This window comes from Oncorhynchus gorbuscha, linkage group LG09 (assembly GCF_021184085.1).
Source record: "Oncorhynchus gorbuscha isolate QuinsamMale2020 ecotype Even-year linkage group LG09, OgorEven_v1.0, whole genome shotgun sequence".
Taxonomy (NCBI): Eukaryota; Metazoa; Chordata; class Actinopteri; order Salmoniformes; family Salmonidae; genus Oncorhynchus; species Oncorhynchus gorbuscha.
In genome coordinates this window covers 85,572,194-85,589,209 of record NC_060181.1, presented here as the reverse complement: position 1 = coordinate 85,589,209, position 17,016 = coordinate 85,572,194, and the positions used below count along the sequence as shown (strand labels likewise).

Here is a 17,016-nt window from a genome sequence, read left to right as displayed (position 1 = left end):
CACAGAGAATGCTAAATTGTAAAATCCCACAGAGAACGCTAAATGCTAACAAGCACTTGTAAAATCCTACAGAGAATGCTAAATGCTAACAGTCTCTGGCCTAAAGTATTTTAAGGACAGGCATTCCAGGTCAAATTTATACAAGTAAGTTTAAAAAAATGCTACTCACAGTTTGCTGCACGGACAAAACAAATATTAGACCGCAAGGCTCTTGATCCAGGAGGGGGTTCTCTGATGTTACCATGACGCTTGAGTTTAGAACACGTGTCCCACAGAGGGGTGAGGGTCTGCGGTCTTCTCTCCTCCTTGGACTTAAATAAAAACGTTTAAAAAATGAAATAAGGTCACTAGTTATTACGTAACTCCCCTCACCTGGTTGTCTGTCTTAATTGAAAGGCAAAAAACAAAAATCCGTGGACACCAGGCCCTCCATGGAATGAGTTTCTCCCACCCTTGTTTTAGAAGAAGCTAACCACTTAGCTAGATATCTAACTATTTACTAAATTAGCATACCAAATGCACAACTGCAGAGCATTTATCACATTTTCATACAGTTAACTTGATAGTTATGAGATATCTTGCAGGCAAACATTTAGTTGTGAACTCTATACTGTAACTAGATCACATGCCGAGTGCTGCACGACAGTGAGTGACTAGCAAGGCTCCAGTCTCTCGTTGTTGTGTGCTTGTAAACAAACACTATGTGACTGGAGACTACCAGTACGCTTCATAATGAACAATGATGTGACTGGAGACTACCAGTACGCTTCATAATGAACAATGATGTGACTGGAGACTACCAGTACGCTTCATAATGAACAATGATGTGACTGGAGACTACCAGTACGCTTCATAATGAACAATGATGTGACTGGAGACTACCAGTGAACAATGATGTGACTGGAGACTACATAATGAACAATGATGTGACTGGAGACTACCAGTACGCTTCAACAATAATGAACAATGATGTGACTGGAGACTACCAGAACAATGATGTGACTGGAGACTACCAGTACATGAACAATGATGTGATGAACAATGATGTGACTGGAGACTACCAGTACGCTTCAGTATGAACAATGATGTGACTGGAGACTACCAGTACGCTTCAGTATGAACAATGTGACAGGTGAAATGAAGAATGTCATCTCCTAATGTATTGCACAAGTTGACCGCAGGTATTTACTCAAAAGGTAGCTACAAATATTCACATTTATATATATATATATTTATATAAACAAAACTTCTAAGACAATGTACAGAACAAAAAGATAAATGCAACATGCAACAATTTCAAAGATTTTACTGAGTTCCAGTTCATATAAGGAATAAATAAATTAGGCCCTCATCTATGGATTTCACATGACTGGGAATACAGATATGCATCTGTTGGTCACAGATACCTTAATTAAAGGTAGGGAGGTGGATCAGAAACCCAGTTAGTGTCTGATGTGACCACCTTTCGCCTCATGCAGCGCAACACATCGCCTTCACATGGAGTTGAACAGGCTGTTGATTGTGCCTTGTGGAATGTTGTCCCACTTCTCTTCAATGACTGTGTGCAGTAGCTGGATATTGGCGGTAACTGGAACACACTTGTCGTATAAGTCGGTCCAGAGCATCCCACACATGCTCAATGGGTGACTGGTGAGTGTGCAGGTCATAGAAGAACTGGGCCATTTTCAGCTTCCAGGAGTTGTGTTCAGATCCTTGTGACATGGGCCATGCATTATCATGCTGAAACATGAGCTGATGGTGGCAGATGAATGGCACAACATTGGGCCTCAGGATCTCGTCACGGTATCTCTACATTCAAATTGCCATTGATAAAATGCAATTGTGTTCGTTGTTTGTAGCTTATGCCTGCCCATACTATAAACCCACTGCCACCACGGGGCACTCTGTTCACACGACGCCATACACGTGGTCTGTGGTTGTGAGGTGGGTTGGACATGCAGCAGAATTTTCAAAAATGATGGTAGAGAAATTAACATTAAATTCTCTGGCAACAGCTCTGGTGGAAATTTCTGCAGTCAGCATGCAAATTGCACACACTCTCAACTTGAGACCTCTGTGGCATTGTTGTGTGACAAAACGGCACATTTTAAAGTTGCCTTTTGTTGGCCTCAGCACAAGGTGCACCTGTGTAAACAGCATGGTCATTAATCAGCTTCTTGATATGCCACATTTGTCAGTTGGATGGATTATCTTGGCAGAGGAGAAATGCTCACTAACAGGGAAGTAAACACATTAGTGAAACATGGGGACCAACTCTACATGTTGTGTTTATATTTTGGTTCAGTGTAGTTTCAACGTTAAACACGGCCAAATTGGATGGAAATCTAATTTCGCCCTAACGGCACATTTTTCAGAGATAAGTAGTGAGGGGGACAAATCGGTAGTGAGGGGGACAAATCGGTAGTGAGGGGGACAAATCGGTAGTGAGGGGGACAAATCGGTAGTGAGGGGGACAAATCGGTAGTGAGGGGGACAAATCGGGGAGGGGGACAAATCGGTAGTGAGGGGGACAAATCGGTAGTGAGGGGGACAAACCGGTAGTGGGGGGACAAATCGGTAGTGGGGGGTGGGGACAAATCGGTAGTGGGGGGACAAATCGGTAGTGGGGGGACAAATCGGTAGTGGGGGGGGGGGGGAGGGTGGGGGGAGAAGGACAAATGGTAGACAAATCGGCAGGAAAAATCGGTAGTGAGGGAGAAGGACTGAGAAGCAGGAAAAAATCTATCGGTTTTTGCAAATCAATCCCAGAACAACAGCAAAGGACCTTGTGAAGATGCTGGCGGAAACAGGTTCAAAAGTATCTATATCCACAGTAAAACGAGTCCTATATCGACATAACCCGAAAGACCACTCAGCAAGGAAGAAGTCACTGCTCCAAAACCGCCACAAAAACCCAGACTGCGGTTTGCAACTGCACATGGGGACAAAGATCGTACTTTTTGGAGAAATGTCCTCTGGTCTGATGAAACAAATATAGAATTGTTTGGGCATAATGACCATCATTATGTTTGGAGGAAAAAGGGGGAGGCTTGAACGCCGAAGAACACCTTCCCAACCGTGAAGCACGGTGGTGGGAGCATGTTGTGGGGGTGTTTTGCTGCAGAAGGGACTGGTGCACTTCACAAATATATATTTGGACATATTGAAGCAACATCTCAAGGCACCAGTCAGGAAGTTAAAGCTTGGTCGCAAATGGGTCTTGACCCCAAACATACTTCCAAAGTTGTGGCAAAATGGCTTAAGGACAACAAAGTCAAGGTATTGGAGTGGCCATCACAAAGCCCTGACCTCAATCAGTTCTTGGAGGGGGGAATGACTCCTGTTCTGTTAGGTAACATATCGGCCCCACAATGGCCTGAATGGGCTGTGTGATTGGGGTGAAATAGTGAATATGTCTCCCTCTTTTCCTGAATGGTTTAGGAGGTAGATAGTTTGCAACTCCCCAAAGAAAAGTGTGTTGTCACGCTGGTTATGTGTTTTTTCCATCTCCCTGTGGCCCAGTCTCCCCTGTGGCCCAGTCTTCCCTGGGGGGGATATGGAGGGCCACGACTCACACTGCTCCCTGCCACGACTCACACTGCTCCCTGTCACGACTCACACTGCTCCCTGCCACGACTCACACTGCTCCCTGCCACGACTCACACTGCTCCCTGCCACGACTCGCACTGCTCCCTTTCACGACTCACACTGCTCCCTTTCACGACTCACACGGCTCCCTGCCACGACTCGCACGGCTCCCTGCCACGACTCGCACGGCTCCCTGCCACGACTCACACTGCTCCCTTTCACGACTCACACGGCTCCCTGCCACGACTCGCACGGCTCCCTGCCACGACTCGCACGGCTCCCTGCCACGCTCCCTTTCACGACTCACACGGCTCCCTGCCACGACTCACACTGCTCCCTTTCACACGGCTCCCTGCCACGACTCGCACGGCTCCCTGCCACGACTCGCACGGCTCCCTGCCACGACTCACACGGCTCCCTGCCACGACTCGCACGGCTCCCTGCCACGACTCACACGGCTCCCTGCCACGACTCACACGGCTCCCTGCCACGACTCACACGGCTCCCTGCCACGACTCACACTGCTCCCTGTCACGACTCACACTGCTCCACGACTGCACGGCTCCCTGCACTGCACCCTGTCACGACTCACACTGCTCCCTGTCACGACTCACACTGCTCCCTGCCACGACTCACACTGCTCCCTGCCACGACTCACACGGCCACGACTCACACTGCTCCCTGCCACGACTCACACTGCTCCCTGTCACGACTCACACTGCTCCCTGCCACGACTCACACGGCTCACACGGCTCCCTGTCACGACTCACACTGCTCCCTGTCACGACTCACACTGCTCCCTGTCACGACTCACACTGCTCCCTGCCACGACTCACACTGCTCCCTGTCACGACTCACACTGCTCCCTGTCACGACTCACACTGCTCCCTGCCACGACTCACACTGCTCCCTGCCACGACTCACACTGCTCCCTGCCACGACTCACACTGCTCCCTGTCACGACTCACACTGCTCCCTGTCACGACTCACACTGCTCCCTGCCACGACTCACACTGCTCCCTGCCACAATCACACTGCTCCCTGCCACAATCACACTGCTCCCTGTCACAATCACACTGCTCCCTGCCACAATCAGTGTTAACCCACAGGCCAGAGGGGCCAAGCCTAATAATAAGCCCAGATGATGTCCCTAAAGAGGTCCTCTACTGTTCTGTTCTGGACTGTTACTCATAATAATAATAATAATAATAATATATATAATAATATATGCCATTTAGCAGACGCTTTTATCCAAAGCGACTTACAGTCATGTGTGCATACATTCTACGTATGGGTGGTCCCGGGGATCGAACCCACTACCCTGGCGTTACAAGCGCCATGCTCTACCAACTGAGCTACAGAAGGACCATCTCTCAGCATGATAGACCCAGTAGCCTTACAGCTCTCATCAACATGATGCTCACACATGACTTATAGATGGATTTCATGGCTTTGATTTGTATTCATGTACTTTCCTCCAATCAAAGGTTTAATTTCTGGAATGTTTATCCTGATTTCCAGTTTCTCTCAGAAATACCCCCCTGTGAAGTTCCTCTCGGAGAAGGATCGGAAAAGGATTTTGGTGAGTGTTTCAAAAATGCAAGCACCCCACACACAAACACACACGTTCCTCTCTTACCTCTGAGATCACAACCCTGGACTTAAAGCATGAATCTGTTTCATGGCTCCATCTCCACCTCTTCTACCCATCCTCCTTTCCTGCTGCCCTCAGTCAGTCAGCCCTCTTAGACGTCCAATTACTTTTCAATTTTCTCTCTGGTCGTCATTCTTCCCTGGCTTGACACTCTTTAAAAAAAAATAAAAATATATATATATATATATATATATATATATATATATAACATATATTGCCCTGTGGAGAATCATACCTTTTTGATCAGATCTCTGCTCTGAAACCATGTCAGAGAAAATGTGTGTGTGTGAAATGTGTGTGTACGTTACTATGTGCCTGTGGCAGTAACTTCAGTGCCTGTCGTGTTGCTCTGAGGCTGAGAGCCCCAACAGGGTCATGATTTCCTGGGCTTGCATAAGCCACCACTCACTGGACACTTGAGTTGACTCCCCACTGAGCTGTCTGGCTGGCAAACCTACTTTCATACTAAACACATCCTCTCGTATACATCTGATCATTTCCCATTAGGGATTACACTTTCGGACAGGTCTGTTGTGTCTGTGCAGCTGGTTGGCTGACTGCTAGACCCGTATCCAAACATATTACACTTGCTCTTTAATGGACAACTAACAGCAACTAGCTTGAAGGCAGGTCTGTCTGACTGAAATGGTGCTTTCCCAATCTCAATATAAACAGCTTTCTATTCACCTCAGCCTATACTATTATTCTCTTTCTCCCCCATGTTATTCTCCCCCAAGTTAGATGTCCCAAGTTGTCTCTTGTATCTGAAGTTAAGATTTTACCAGAATTCAGACACACTGAAAGTTTGCTCTCTCTCCAGTCTTCCCTCTGTCATGGTTATCCTGAACTAGATCCATGTTACTCTGTCGTGGTTATCCTGAACTAGATCCATGTTACTCTGTCGTGGTTATCCTGAATTAGATCCATGTTATCCTGAACTAGATCCATGTTTCTCTGTCGTGGTTATCCTGAACTAGATCCATGTTACTCTGAAATGGTTATCCTGAACTAGATCCATGTTACTCTGAAATGGTTATCCTGAACTAGATCCATGTTACTCTGAAATGGTTATCCTGAACTAGATCCATGTTACTCTGAAATGGTTATCCTGAACTAGATCCATGTTACTCTGAAATGGTTATCCTGAACTAGATCCATGTTACTCTGAAATGGTTATCCTGAACTAGATCCATGTTACTCTGAAATGGTTATCCTGAACTAGATCCATGTTACTCTGAAATGGTTATCCTGAACTAGATCCATGTTACTCTGAAATGGTTATCCTGAACTAGATCCATGTTACTCTGTCGTGGTTATCCTGAACTAGATCCATGTTACTCTGAAATGGTTATCCTGAACTAGATCCATGTTACTCTGAAATGGTTATCCTGAACTAGATCATGTTACTCTGTCGTGGTTATCCTGAACTTGATCCATGTTACTCTGTCGTGGTTATCCTGAACTTGATCCATGTTACTCTGTCATGGTTATCCTGAACTAGATCCATGTTATCCTGAACTAGATCATGTTACTCTGTCGTGGTTATCCTGAATTGGATCCATGTTACTCTGAAATGGTTATCCTGAATTAGATCCATGTTACTCTGTCGAGATGGTTTTGGTGCCCTCTGTCTCCTCCCCGTCTCATGGTGTGATCCTCTATGCCCCGGTCTAGATCATAGGCAGGGTGACTTCGTGGGGTCTCTTTCTGTCTCCCTCCCTCCCTCATGGTGTAACCCTCTATCCCCTAGATAACGGGCGGCGCAGGCTTTGTTGGCTCCCATCTGACTGATAAGCTGATGATGGACGGCCATGAGGTGACGGTGGTGGACAACTTCTTCACTGGCCGCAAGAGGAACGTGGAGCATTGGATCGGCCACGAGAACTTTGAGCTCATCAACCACGACGTGGTGGAGCCGCTCTACATCGAGGGTGAGTGAACACGCGCACAGACACGCGCGCGCGCACAGACGCGCGCGCACAATCTCATATAGTGGCACATATAATAGGGACACTGAATAGACACGGATTGCCACACAGTACTGTAATCTCCTGCTTCGCTGAACTGGTGTTAGAAGACCAGGTGTGAGAATATACCACTAGATAGACTGAAACCTCTCTCTCTGCCCCCTGTAATATTTCATCAGTCAGTCTGTCCAACAGGCTTCTGGGCTGTTCCACCAATTCGGTGGTTTTCGAGATGTGTAACTTGGTGAAAAAATAAGTTTGATTTCATCTAGTTTTAACATTCTGTCATAAAGAGCAAATGTTCAAGGTTTTCCCACCAAGAGGTTCAATAAATGACTATAGTAACTGCTTATTCAGTGCCAAATTAATAGGGCCTCCTGAGTGGTGCAGAGGTCTAAGGTATTGCATCGCGGTGCTAGGGATGTCACTACAGATCCGGTTGCAATCCCGGGCTGTGTCGCAGGCGGCAGCGACCGGGAGACCCATGGGACAGTGCACAATTGGCCCAGCGTCGTCCGGGTTAGGGGGGGGTTTGGCCGGCTGGGATGTCCTTGTCCGATCGTACTCTAGCGGCTCATTGTGGCGGCCGGGCACATGCAAACTGACTTCGGTCATAAGTGGAACCACCAAGACTCTCCCTAGAGCCCCTAGAGCTATTCAGAATCGAGGGAAAGATGAACAGGGCAAAGTATAGAGAGATCCTCTATGGAAACCTGCTCCAGAGGGCTCAGGACCTCAGACTGGGGCGAAGGTTCACCTTCCAACAGGACAACAACCTTAAGCACACAGCCAATACATTGCTCAAGTGGCTTCAGGACAAGTCTCAATGTCCTTGAGTGGCCCAGCCAGAGCCTGGAATTGAACCTGATCGAACATCTCTGGAGAGACCTGAAAATAGCTGTGCATCAATGCTCCCTTCCATCCTAACAGAGCTTGAGAGGATCTGCAGAGAAGAATGGGAGAATCTCCCCAAATACAGGTGTGCCAAGCTTGTAGCATCATACCCAAGAAGACTCCAGGCTGTAATCGCTGCCAAAGGTGCTTCAACAAAGTACTGTGTAAAGGGTCTGAATACTTATGTGTGCGCAATGATTGTTGCCACGACCGGTGGTTAGACCAGTGACGTCGAGCGCTGGTGAGGGGGAGTAGACATGAAAGAAAGTGTTGCAATCACTGCCTTTTAGGTGGTTGTATCATACCGTCTCCTTCCTGAGTGGTATGACGGCTGCGTGGTCCCATGGTGTTTATACTTGCGTACTATTGTTTGTACAGATGAACTTGGTACCTTCAGGCATTTGAAAATTGCTCCCAAGAATGAACCAGACTTGTGGAGGTCTACATTTTCTTCTGAGGTCTTGGCTGAATTCTTTTGATTTTCCCACGTCAAGCAAAGAGGCATTGAGTTTGAAGGCCTTGAAATACATCCACAGGTACACCTCCAATTGACTCAAATGATGTCAATTAGGCTATCAGAAGCTTCTAAAGCCATAACATCATGTTCTGGAATTTTCCAAGCTGTTTCAAGGCACGGTCAACTTAGTGTATGTAAACTTCTGACCCACTGGAATTGTGATATCGTGAATTGTAAGTGAAATAATCTGTCTGTAAACAATTGTTGGAAAAATGACTTGTGTCATGCACAGAGTAGATGTCCTAACCGACTTGCCAAAATTATAGTTTGTTAACAAAAAATTTGTGGAGTGGTTGAAAAACAAGTTTTAATGAGTCCATCCATCCTAATTGTATGTAAACTTCCGACTTCAACTGTAAGTCTAGTTTTTTGTTGTTGTGTTTTTTAGGGCAATGGTGTCTAGATGGAATTGTATTTGTGGTCTTTGCATCTGGACCTTTTTTGGAACACCGTTATTTTAGTCTTTCTGAGATCTACAGTCAGGGCCCGGGTCTGACAGTGTCTGTGCAGAAGATCTAGTTGTTGCTGTAGGCCCTCCTTGGTTAGGGACAGAAGCACCAAACAGTAGACTTTTCACTTCATATATATATATATCTCTCTACATCCCTGTCTCACCCCACGGCCCTGTGTAAATAACGTTTTTTTTTTGCTGATTTTACATGTGCACTTGTTGATTGTGTTCATGGATTTTAGAATATCTTTTGTTTTTTCCTCAACACCGCTTTATATCAATTTGAATAGCAGACCCTCGTGCCAAATTGAGTCAAAAGCTTTTTTGAAATCAACAAAGCATGTGTTACGGTAAATGAGTGAAGAGGTGTGGAGTCAGGCGCAGAGAGCAAAAGATGTGGGAAAAACAACACACTTTAATGTCCTGGAAACATAACGTGTACAAAAGTGGAAACACAAATGAACAGGAATATAACGGACAGCGTGAAACCCAAATGCCAACAAAAATACACTCAAACAACAAAACAGACGAACAAGCCCGCACGAAACAGAAGCGGGCTGAACAGACTATATATAACCCTATCCTAACAACCAAACTAGAAACAGGTGCTACCAATTAGACAAAACTAAACGAACACAGAACAACGGATCGGCGATAGCTAGTAGACCGGCGACGACGACCGCCGAGCGCCACCCGAACAAGAAGGGGAGTCACCTTCGTTAATATTCGTGACAGCATGAAAATACTTTGCCTTGGTTCTGGTTTGTTTGTTTGCCATTTACGGTGTGCAGGGTGAATACGTGTTCTGTCGTACGGTAATTTGGTAAAACGCCAATGTGACTAATGATAATGCAGAGGATTTCCCCAAGGTTACTGTTGACGCATATCCCACGGAAGTTATTGGGGTCAAATTTGTCTCCACTTTTGTGGATTGGGGTCCTTGATTCCAACTATAGGGGAAGATGCCAGAGCTGAGGGTGATGTTACCAAGTTTAAGTAGAGCCAATTGGAATTTGTGGTCTGTATATTTTATCATTTAATTTAGGATACCATCAAAACCGCAGGCCTTTTGGGTTGGAGAGTTTGTATTTGGTCCTGTAGTTCATTCAATGTAATTGGAGAATCCAGTGGGTTCTGGTAGTCTTTAATAGCTGATTCTAAGATTTGTATTTGATCATGTATATGTTTTTTTACTGTTTGTTTTTTGTTATAGAAACAAAACAATTGTAAAAGTGGTTTATCCATACATCTCCATTTTGGATAGATAGCTCTTTGTGTTGTTTGTTATAGAAACAAAAAGATTGTAAAAGTGGTTTATCCATACATCTCCATTTTGGATAGATAGCTCTTTGTGTTGTTTGTTATAGAAACAAAACGATTGTAAAAGTGGTTTATCCATACATCTCCATTTTAGATAGATAGCTCTTTGTGTTGTTTGTTATAGAAACAAAACGATTGTAAAAGTGGTTTATCCATACATCTCCATTTTGGATAGATAGCTCTTTGTGTTGTTTGTTTAATGTGTTCCAATTTTCCCAGAAGTGGTTAAAGTCTATGGATTCTTCACATACGTTGAGCTGATATCTGACGTGCTGTTCCTTCTTTCTTTCTTTTTTTACGTAGTGTATTTCTGTATTGTTTTAGTGATTCACCATAGTGAAGGCTCAAGTTTTTCTGGGTCTCTGTTTTTGGTTGGTTTCTCAATTTCTTTCTTAGTTTGATGCAGAAACCTATTTGTCATTGTTGTTAATTTTCTTAGGTTGTCTGCTTGACATTTTTAGATTTAATAGGGAAGCTGAGAGCTCAAAAAAATGTTTAGGTTTTCTACTGCAAACTTTACACCTTCACTATTACAGTGAAACATTTTGTCCAGGAAGTTATCTAGAAGGGGTTGAATTTGTTGTTGCCTAATTGTTTTTTTGGTAGGTTTCTACACTACTTTCTTTCCATTTATAGCATTTCTTAATGTTATGTAATTCCTTTGGCTTTGAAACCTCATTGACTATTGCACTGTTCAAGTAGACTGTGATTTTGCTGTGCTCTGATAGGGGTGTCAGTGGGCTGACTGTGAACGGTGTGAGAGACTGAGTTGAGGTCAGTGATAGTAATCTACAGTACTACTGCCAAGGGATGAGCTATAGGTGTACCTACCTCGAAGCCTACCATTGATTATGTACAGACCTAGCCTGCGACAGAGATACAGGTGTTGTGACCCATTTTTGTTGGTTGTTTTGTCATAGTTGTGTCTAGGGGGGCATATTTGGGAGGGAATGCTGTCACCTCCAGGTAGGTATTTTTCCCCCTGTGTGCTGAGAGTGTCAGGTTCTTGTCCACTTCTTGCATTTAGGTCACAACTGACTAGTCGGTTGATTTCCCTCTATGATGGAGAAGCTGTCATCGACAAAGTATGGGGATTCTACTGGAGGGATATAGATATACAATTTCCTTATTAATTTCTAGCCAGATGTAAAATGTTACTCTCGACTAATTGAATAGTGTGGGTTAGGTCTCTCTCTCTCGCTGCCCTCTCTCTCTCGCTGCCCTCTCTCTCTCGCTGCCCTCTCTCTCTCGCTGCCCTCTCTCTCTCGCTGCCCTCTCTCTCTCGCTGCCCTCTCTCTCTCGCTGCCCTCTCTCTCTCGCTGCCCTCTCTCTCTCGCTGCCCTCTCTCTCTCGCTGCCCTCTCTCTCTCGCTGCCCTCTCTCTCTCGCTGCCCTCTCTCTCTCTCGCTGCCCTCTCTCTCTCGCTGCCCTCTCTCTCTCTCGCTGCCCTCTCTCTCTCGCTGCCCTCTCTCTCTCTCTCTCGCTGCCCTCTCTCTCTCTCGCTGCCCTCTCTCTCTCGCTGCCCTCTCTCTCTCTCGCTGCTCTCTCTCTCGCTGCCCTCTCTCTCTCTCGCTGCCCTCTCTCTCTCTCGCTGCCCTCTCTCTCTCTCGCTGCTCTCTCTCTCTCTCGCTGCCCTCTCTCTCTCGCTGCCCTCTCTCTCTCTCGCTGCCCTCTCTCTCTCTCGCTGCCCTCTCTCTCTCTCGCTGCCCTCTCTCTCTCTCGCTGCCCTCTCTCTCTCTCGCTGCCCTCTCTCTCTCTCGCTGCCCTCTCTCTCTCTCGCTGCCCTCTCTCTCTCTCGCTGCCCTCTCTCTCTCTCGCTGCTCCTCTCTCTCTCTCGCTGCCCTCTCTCTCTCTCGCTGCCCTCTCTCTCTCTCGCTGCCCTCTCTCTCTCTGCTGCCCTCTCTCTCTCTCTGCTGCTGCCCTCTCTCTCTCTCGCTGCCCTCTCTCTCTCTCGCTGCCCTCTCTCTCTCTCGCTGCCCTCTCTCTCTCTCGCTGCCCTCTCTCTCTCTCTCGCTGCCCTCTCTCTCTCTCTCGCTGCCTCTCTCTCTCGCTGCCCTCTCTCTCTCTCGCTGCCCTCTCTCTCTCTCGCTGCCCTCTCTCTCTCTCGCTGCCCTCTCTCTCTCTCGCTGCCCTCTCTCTCTCTCGCTGCCCTCTCTCTCTCTCGCTGCCCTCTCTCTCTCTCGCTGCCCTCTCTCTCTCGCTGCCCTCTCTCTCTCTCGCTGCCCTCTCTCTCTCTCGCTGCCCTCTCTCTCTCTCGCTGCCCTCTCTCTCTCTCGCTGCCCTCTCTCTCTCTCGCTGCCCTCTCTCTCTCTCTCGCTGCCCTCTCTCTCTCTCGCTGCCCTCTCTCTCTCTCGCTGCCCTCTCTCTCTCTCGCTGCCCTCTCTCTCTCTCGCTGCCTCTCTCTCTCTCGCTGCCCTCTCTCTCTCTCGCTGCCCTCTCTCTCTCGCTGCCCTCTCTCTCTCTCGCTGCCCTCTCTCTCTCTCGCTGCCCTCTCTCTCTCTCGCTGCCCTCTCTCTCTCTCGCTGCCCCCTCTCTCTCTCGCTGCTCTCGCTGCCCTCTCTCTCTCTCGCTGCCCTCTCTGCCCTCTCGCTGCTCTCGCTGCCTCTCTCGCTCTCGCTGCCCTCTCTCTGCTCTCGCTGCCCTCTCTCTGCTCTCGCTGCCCCCTCTCTGCCCTCTCGCTGCCCTCTCGCTGCCCTCTCGCTGCCCTCTCTCTGCCCTCTCTCTGCCCTCTCGCTGCCCTCTCTCTGCCCTCTCTCTGCCCTCTCGCTGCCCTCTCTCTGCCCTCTCGCTGCCCTCTCTCTGCCCTCTCGCTGCCCTCTCTCTGCCCTCTCGCTGCCCTCTCTCTGCCCTCTCGCTGCTCTCGCTGCCCTCTCTCTGCTGCCCTCTCTCTGCTCTCGCTGCTCTCGCTGCCCTCTTCTCTCTCTGCCCTCTCGCTCTCCCTGCCCTCTCTCTCGCTCTCTTTGCCCTCTCTCTCTCACTCTCTCTGCCCTTTCTCTCACCCTCACTCTGCCCTACCTTTCTGCTATTTCTGCTCTCTTTCTGCTCTCTCTCTTTCTGCCCTCTCTCTATCTCTATGCCCCCTCTCTCTCTGCCTCTCACCTGCCACCTCAACTCTTCTCTTTCTCATTTCCTTAGTCACACCTCTCACCTGTTTATTCCCTCACTTCTTTTCACCCTTCTAGCCATGGTGATCCCTCACCCACCTCATCTCCCTGTTGTCCTCACTCTCCCCTCTTTCCTTCTCTCTCTGTCCCCTCTCTCCATAGAGCTATCCCATGTCAGCGGCCGAAACTGATTGCAATGACGTCAGGTTGAATACTGGTTGTATAAGGGCGATCTATCAATGTATTTTTCCCTTCTCTATTTCCCCTCTTTCTCGCTCCTCTATTTCCCCTCTTTCTCGCTCCTCTATTTCCCCTCTTTCTCAATCCTCTATTTCCCCTCTTTCTCACTCCTCTATTTCCCCTCTCGTTCTCCTTCTCTATTTCCCCTCTCATTCTGGGATAATGGTGTTGTGAGCCATGACCAGCCTTTCAAAGCACTTTATGGCTACAGACGTGAGTGATACGCGTAGGTAGTCATTTAGGCAGGTTACCTTAGTGTTCTTGGGCACAGGGACTATGGCGGTCTGCTTAAAACATGTTATTAGAGGCTCGGATTGGGAGAGGTTGAAAATATCAGTGAAGACACTTGCCAGTTGGTCAGCTCATACTCTGAGTACGACTCCTGGTAACCCCTGCGGCCTTGTGAATGTTGACCTGTTTAATGGTCTTACTCACATCGGCTGTGGAGAGCATGATCACAGTCTTCCAGAACAGCTGGTGCTCTCATGCATATTTCAGTGTTATTAAAGCAAGAAGCACCAGTGACTCAATCAATGAAAAAGTGGTCAGATGAAGCAGATGCTAAGCTCACATCGGCTGAGCATCCTTCTAATGCAGTAGCGGCTGATCATAACATCCTTCTAATGCAGTAGCGGCTGATCATAACATCCTCCTAATGCAGTAGCAGCTCATCATAACATCCTTCTAATGCAGTAGCGGCTGATCATAACATCCTTCTAATGCAGTAGCAGCTGATCATAACATCCTAATGCAGTAGCAGCTGATCATAACATCATTCTGGTGCAGTAGCAGCTGATCATAACATCCTAATGCAGTAGCAGCTGGTAATAACATCCTAATGCAGTAGCAGCTGGTAATAACATCCTAATGCAGTAGCAGCTAATCATAACATCCTAATGCAGTAGCAGCTGATCATAACATCCTTCTAATGCAGTATCAGCTGGTCATAACATCCTTCTAATGCAGTAGCAGCTGATCATAACATCCTTCTAATGCAGTAGCAGCTGATCATAACATCCTTCACTATGATGTTCTTTTCTACCAGACACCAACCACTGTTATTCATTGTGCCTTTACAATACCATGTCCTTAATGTATTCTTTCTGCAGGTGTGCAAATAATAATTACATTAATCTCTCTCCCCTCCTATTTTCTCTTTCCACCCTCCCCCTCGCTCTCTCTTTCTCTCGCTTTCTCTCTCTCTCGCTTTCTCTCTCTCTCGCTTTCTCTCTCTCTCGCTTTCTCTCTCTCTCGCTTTCTCTCTCTCTCGCTTTCTCTCTCTCTCGCTTTCTCTCTCTCTCGCTTTCTCTCTCTCGCTTTCTCTCTCTCGCTTTCTCTCTTCTCTCTCTCTCGCTTTCTCTCTCTCTCGCTTTCTCTCTCTCTTTCTCTCTCTCTCGCTTTCTCTCGCTTTCTCTCTCGCTTTCTCTCTCTCTCGCTTTCTCTCTCGCTTTCTCTCTCTCTCGCTTTCTCTCTCTCTCGCTTTCTCTCTCTCTCTCGCTTTCTCTCTCTCGCTTTCTCGCTCTCTCGCTTTCTCTCTCTCTCGCTTTCTCTCTCGCTTTCTCTCTCTCTCGCTCTCTCTCTCGCTCTCTCTCTCTCTCGCTCACTTTCTCTCTCTCTCTCTCTCTCTCTCTCTCTCTCTCTCTCTCTCTCTCTCTCTCTCTCTCTCTCTCTCTCTCTCTCTCTCTCTCTCTCTCTCGCGCTTTCTCCCCCCTACAGTGGACCAGATCTATCACCTGGCCTCTCCTGCCTCTCCTCCCAACTACATGTACAATCCCATCAAGACCCTGAAGACTAACACTATAGGAACCCTCAACATGCTGGGTGAGTCAAGAATTACACTGACTGGGTGCAGTGCAGTCCTATTTTAGTCTAGTTTGGATCTATCAGGAAGGACTTTTCTTTGCATAGTTTTTGTTTTGTGGTTTTGTCATTTCTACAGATTTGAATGGTAGTTCTGATTATATCTTCAAAACGATGGTGACAACCATCTTCACGGAAACTCCCTTGTCACTGTTTGACAGGCAGATATGATTGGCTGATGATTATAATGAATGGACTGGTGACGAGGCAGGTTTCTCTGACAGTCAGCCGTCAGGGGGTATGGAACATGAGGGAGGAAAGTTAACAAATAACATGGAAGACTGGTCCCTCTAATTACCTTCTCTCTCCCTCCCTCTCTCCCTCCACCTACCTTTCCATTCACCTCCCTTGAGAGTGAAGAGGCATTCGATGTATTGTCTGCACTGTGTGGCACCTTCATGTGCATTTACAGGTGTCATTCATCCTCTGACAATTACTGACCATAACTGTCTGGTAATTATCTTAGTAGAAACATTTATGGCACAGAAAACTATGAAATGCATTGCGTGTGAGAGGTTGGAGGCCCCGGGATGTATTTGTCACCAGCATGGCATTTTTATCACATGCATTTTCACTTTGAACATCTCATGCCATCACCCCCACACCAATTTACTGTGCATGTAGTTCTCAGTGTTTTAGAGTGGCATCGGAGGTTGTTGGGTAATTGGGGTGTAATATACAGCAGGTTAATAGGACATATGAGGGGCCTAGATTCCTCTCTCCACAGACTTGGAAGTCTTCCTTGCCAAGTGAAAGCCTGGTCCCAGATCTGGGCTGGGAAGTGTTTTGCCAACATGTATAGTCAGAGGAGTTGGCTTAAACACGTACAGATCTGGGACCAGGCTGGTGAAGTTTAACTCTTTGATTAGATACAATATGCTGGATTGTCCTTTTCCCACTGTCTGTAAGTGTATCTGGTTCCAGTCCCATTGCTTTGGTTTTTATTACCCCTCCCAGATTCTCCTTCTATACTCATCCTGCTCTCATCAACAACAACCTCTCCCTGCTCTGCTCTGTCCCACTGTCTGTATCTGGTTCCAGTCCCATTGCTTTGGTTTTTATTACCCCTCCCAGATTCTCCTTCTATACTCATCCTGCTCTCATCAACAACAACCTCTCCCTGCTCTGCTCTGTCCCACTGTCTGTATCTGGTTCCAGTCCCATTGCTTTGGTTTTTATTACCCCTCCCAGATTCTCCTTCTATACTCATCCTGCTCTCATCAACAACAACCTCTCCCTGCTCTGCTCTGTCCCACTGCTGGATCCCCTCTGAGTTGGATTGATCTGGTCTGCCTCTCCACAGGTGTGATGCCTGGCTTTATTACTCTTGCCTGACTCTCCCCAGGCTCCACTCTGGCTTTGATTGATCTAGTCTGTGGCTCTCCCCAGGACAGGCTCTGGGCTTGATTGATCTGGTCTGCC

The 17,016-nt window shown here is 47.3% G+C and overlaps 1 protein-coding gene across 1 annotated transcript in view; it reads left to right on the top strand.

The window, feature by feature from the left end:
• uxs1 (UDP-glucuronate decarboxylase 1) overlaps positions 1–17,016 on the top strand; it is a 101,287-nt gene that overhangs the window by 22,578 nt on the left and 61,693 nt on the right. Inside the window, exons 5-7 of the mRNA XM_046363743.1 lie at positions 5,110–5,170; positions 6,993–7,173; positions 15,451–15,555. Of these exons, the coding sequence (XP_046219699.1) occupies positions 5,110–5,170; positions 6,993–7,173; positions 15,451–15,555 (347 nt within the window). The remainder of the gene's footprint in view (positions 1–5,109; positions 5,171–6,992; positions 7,174–15,450; positions 15,556–17,016) is intronic.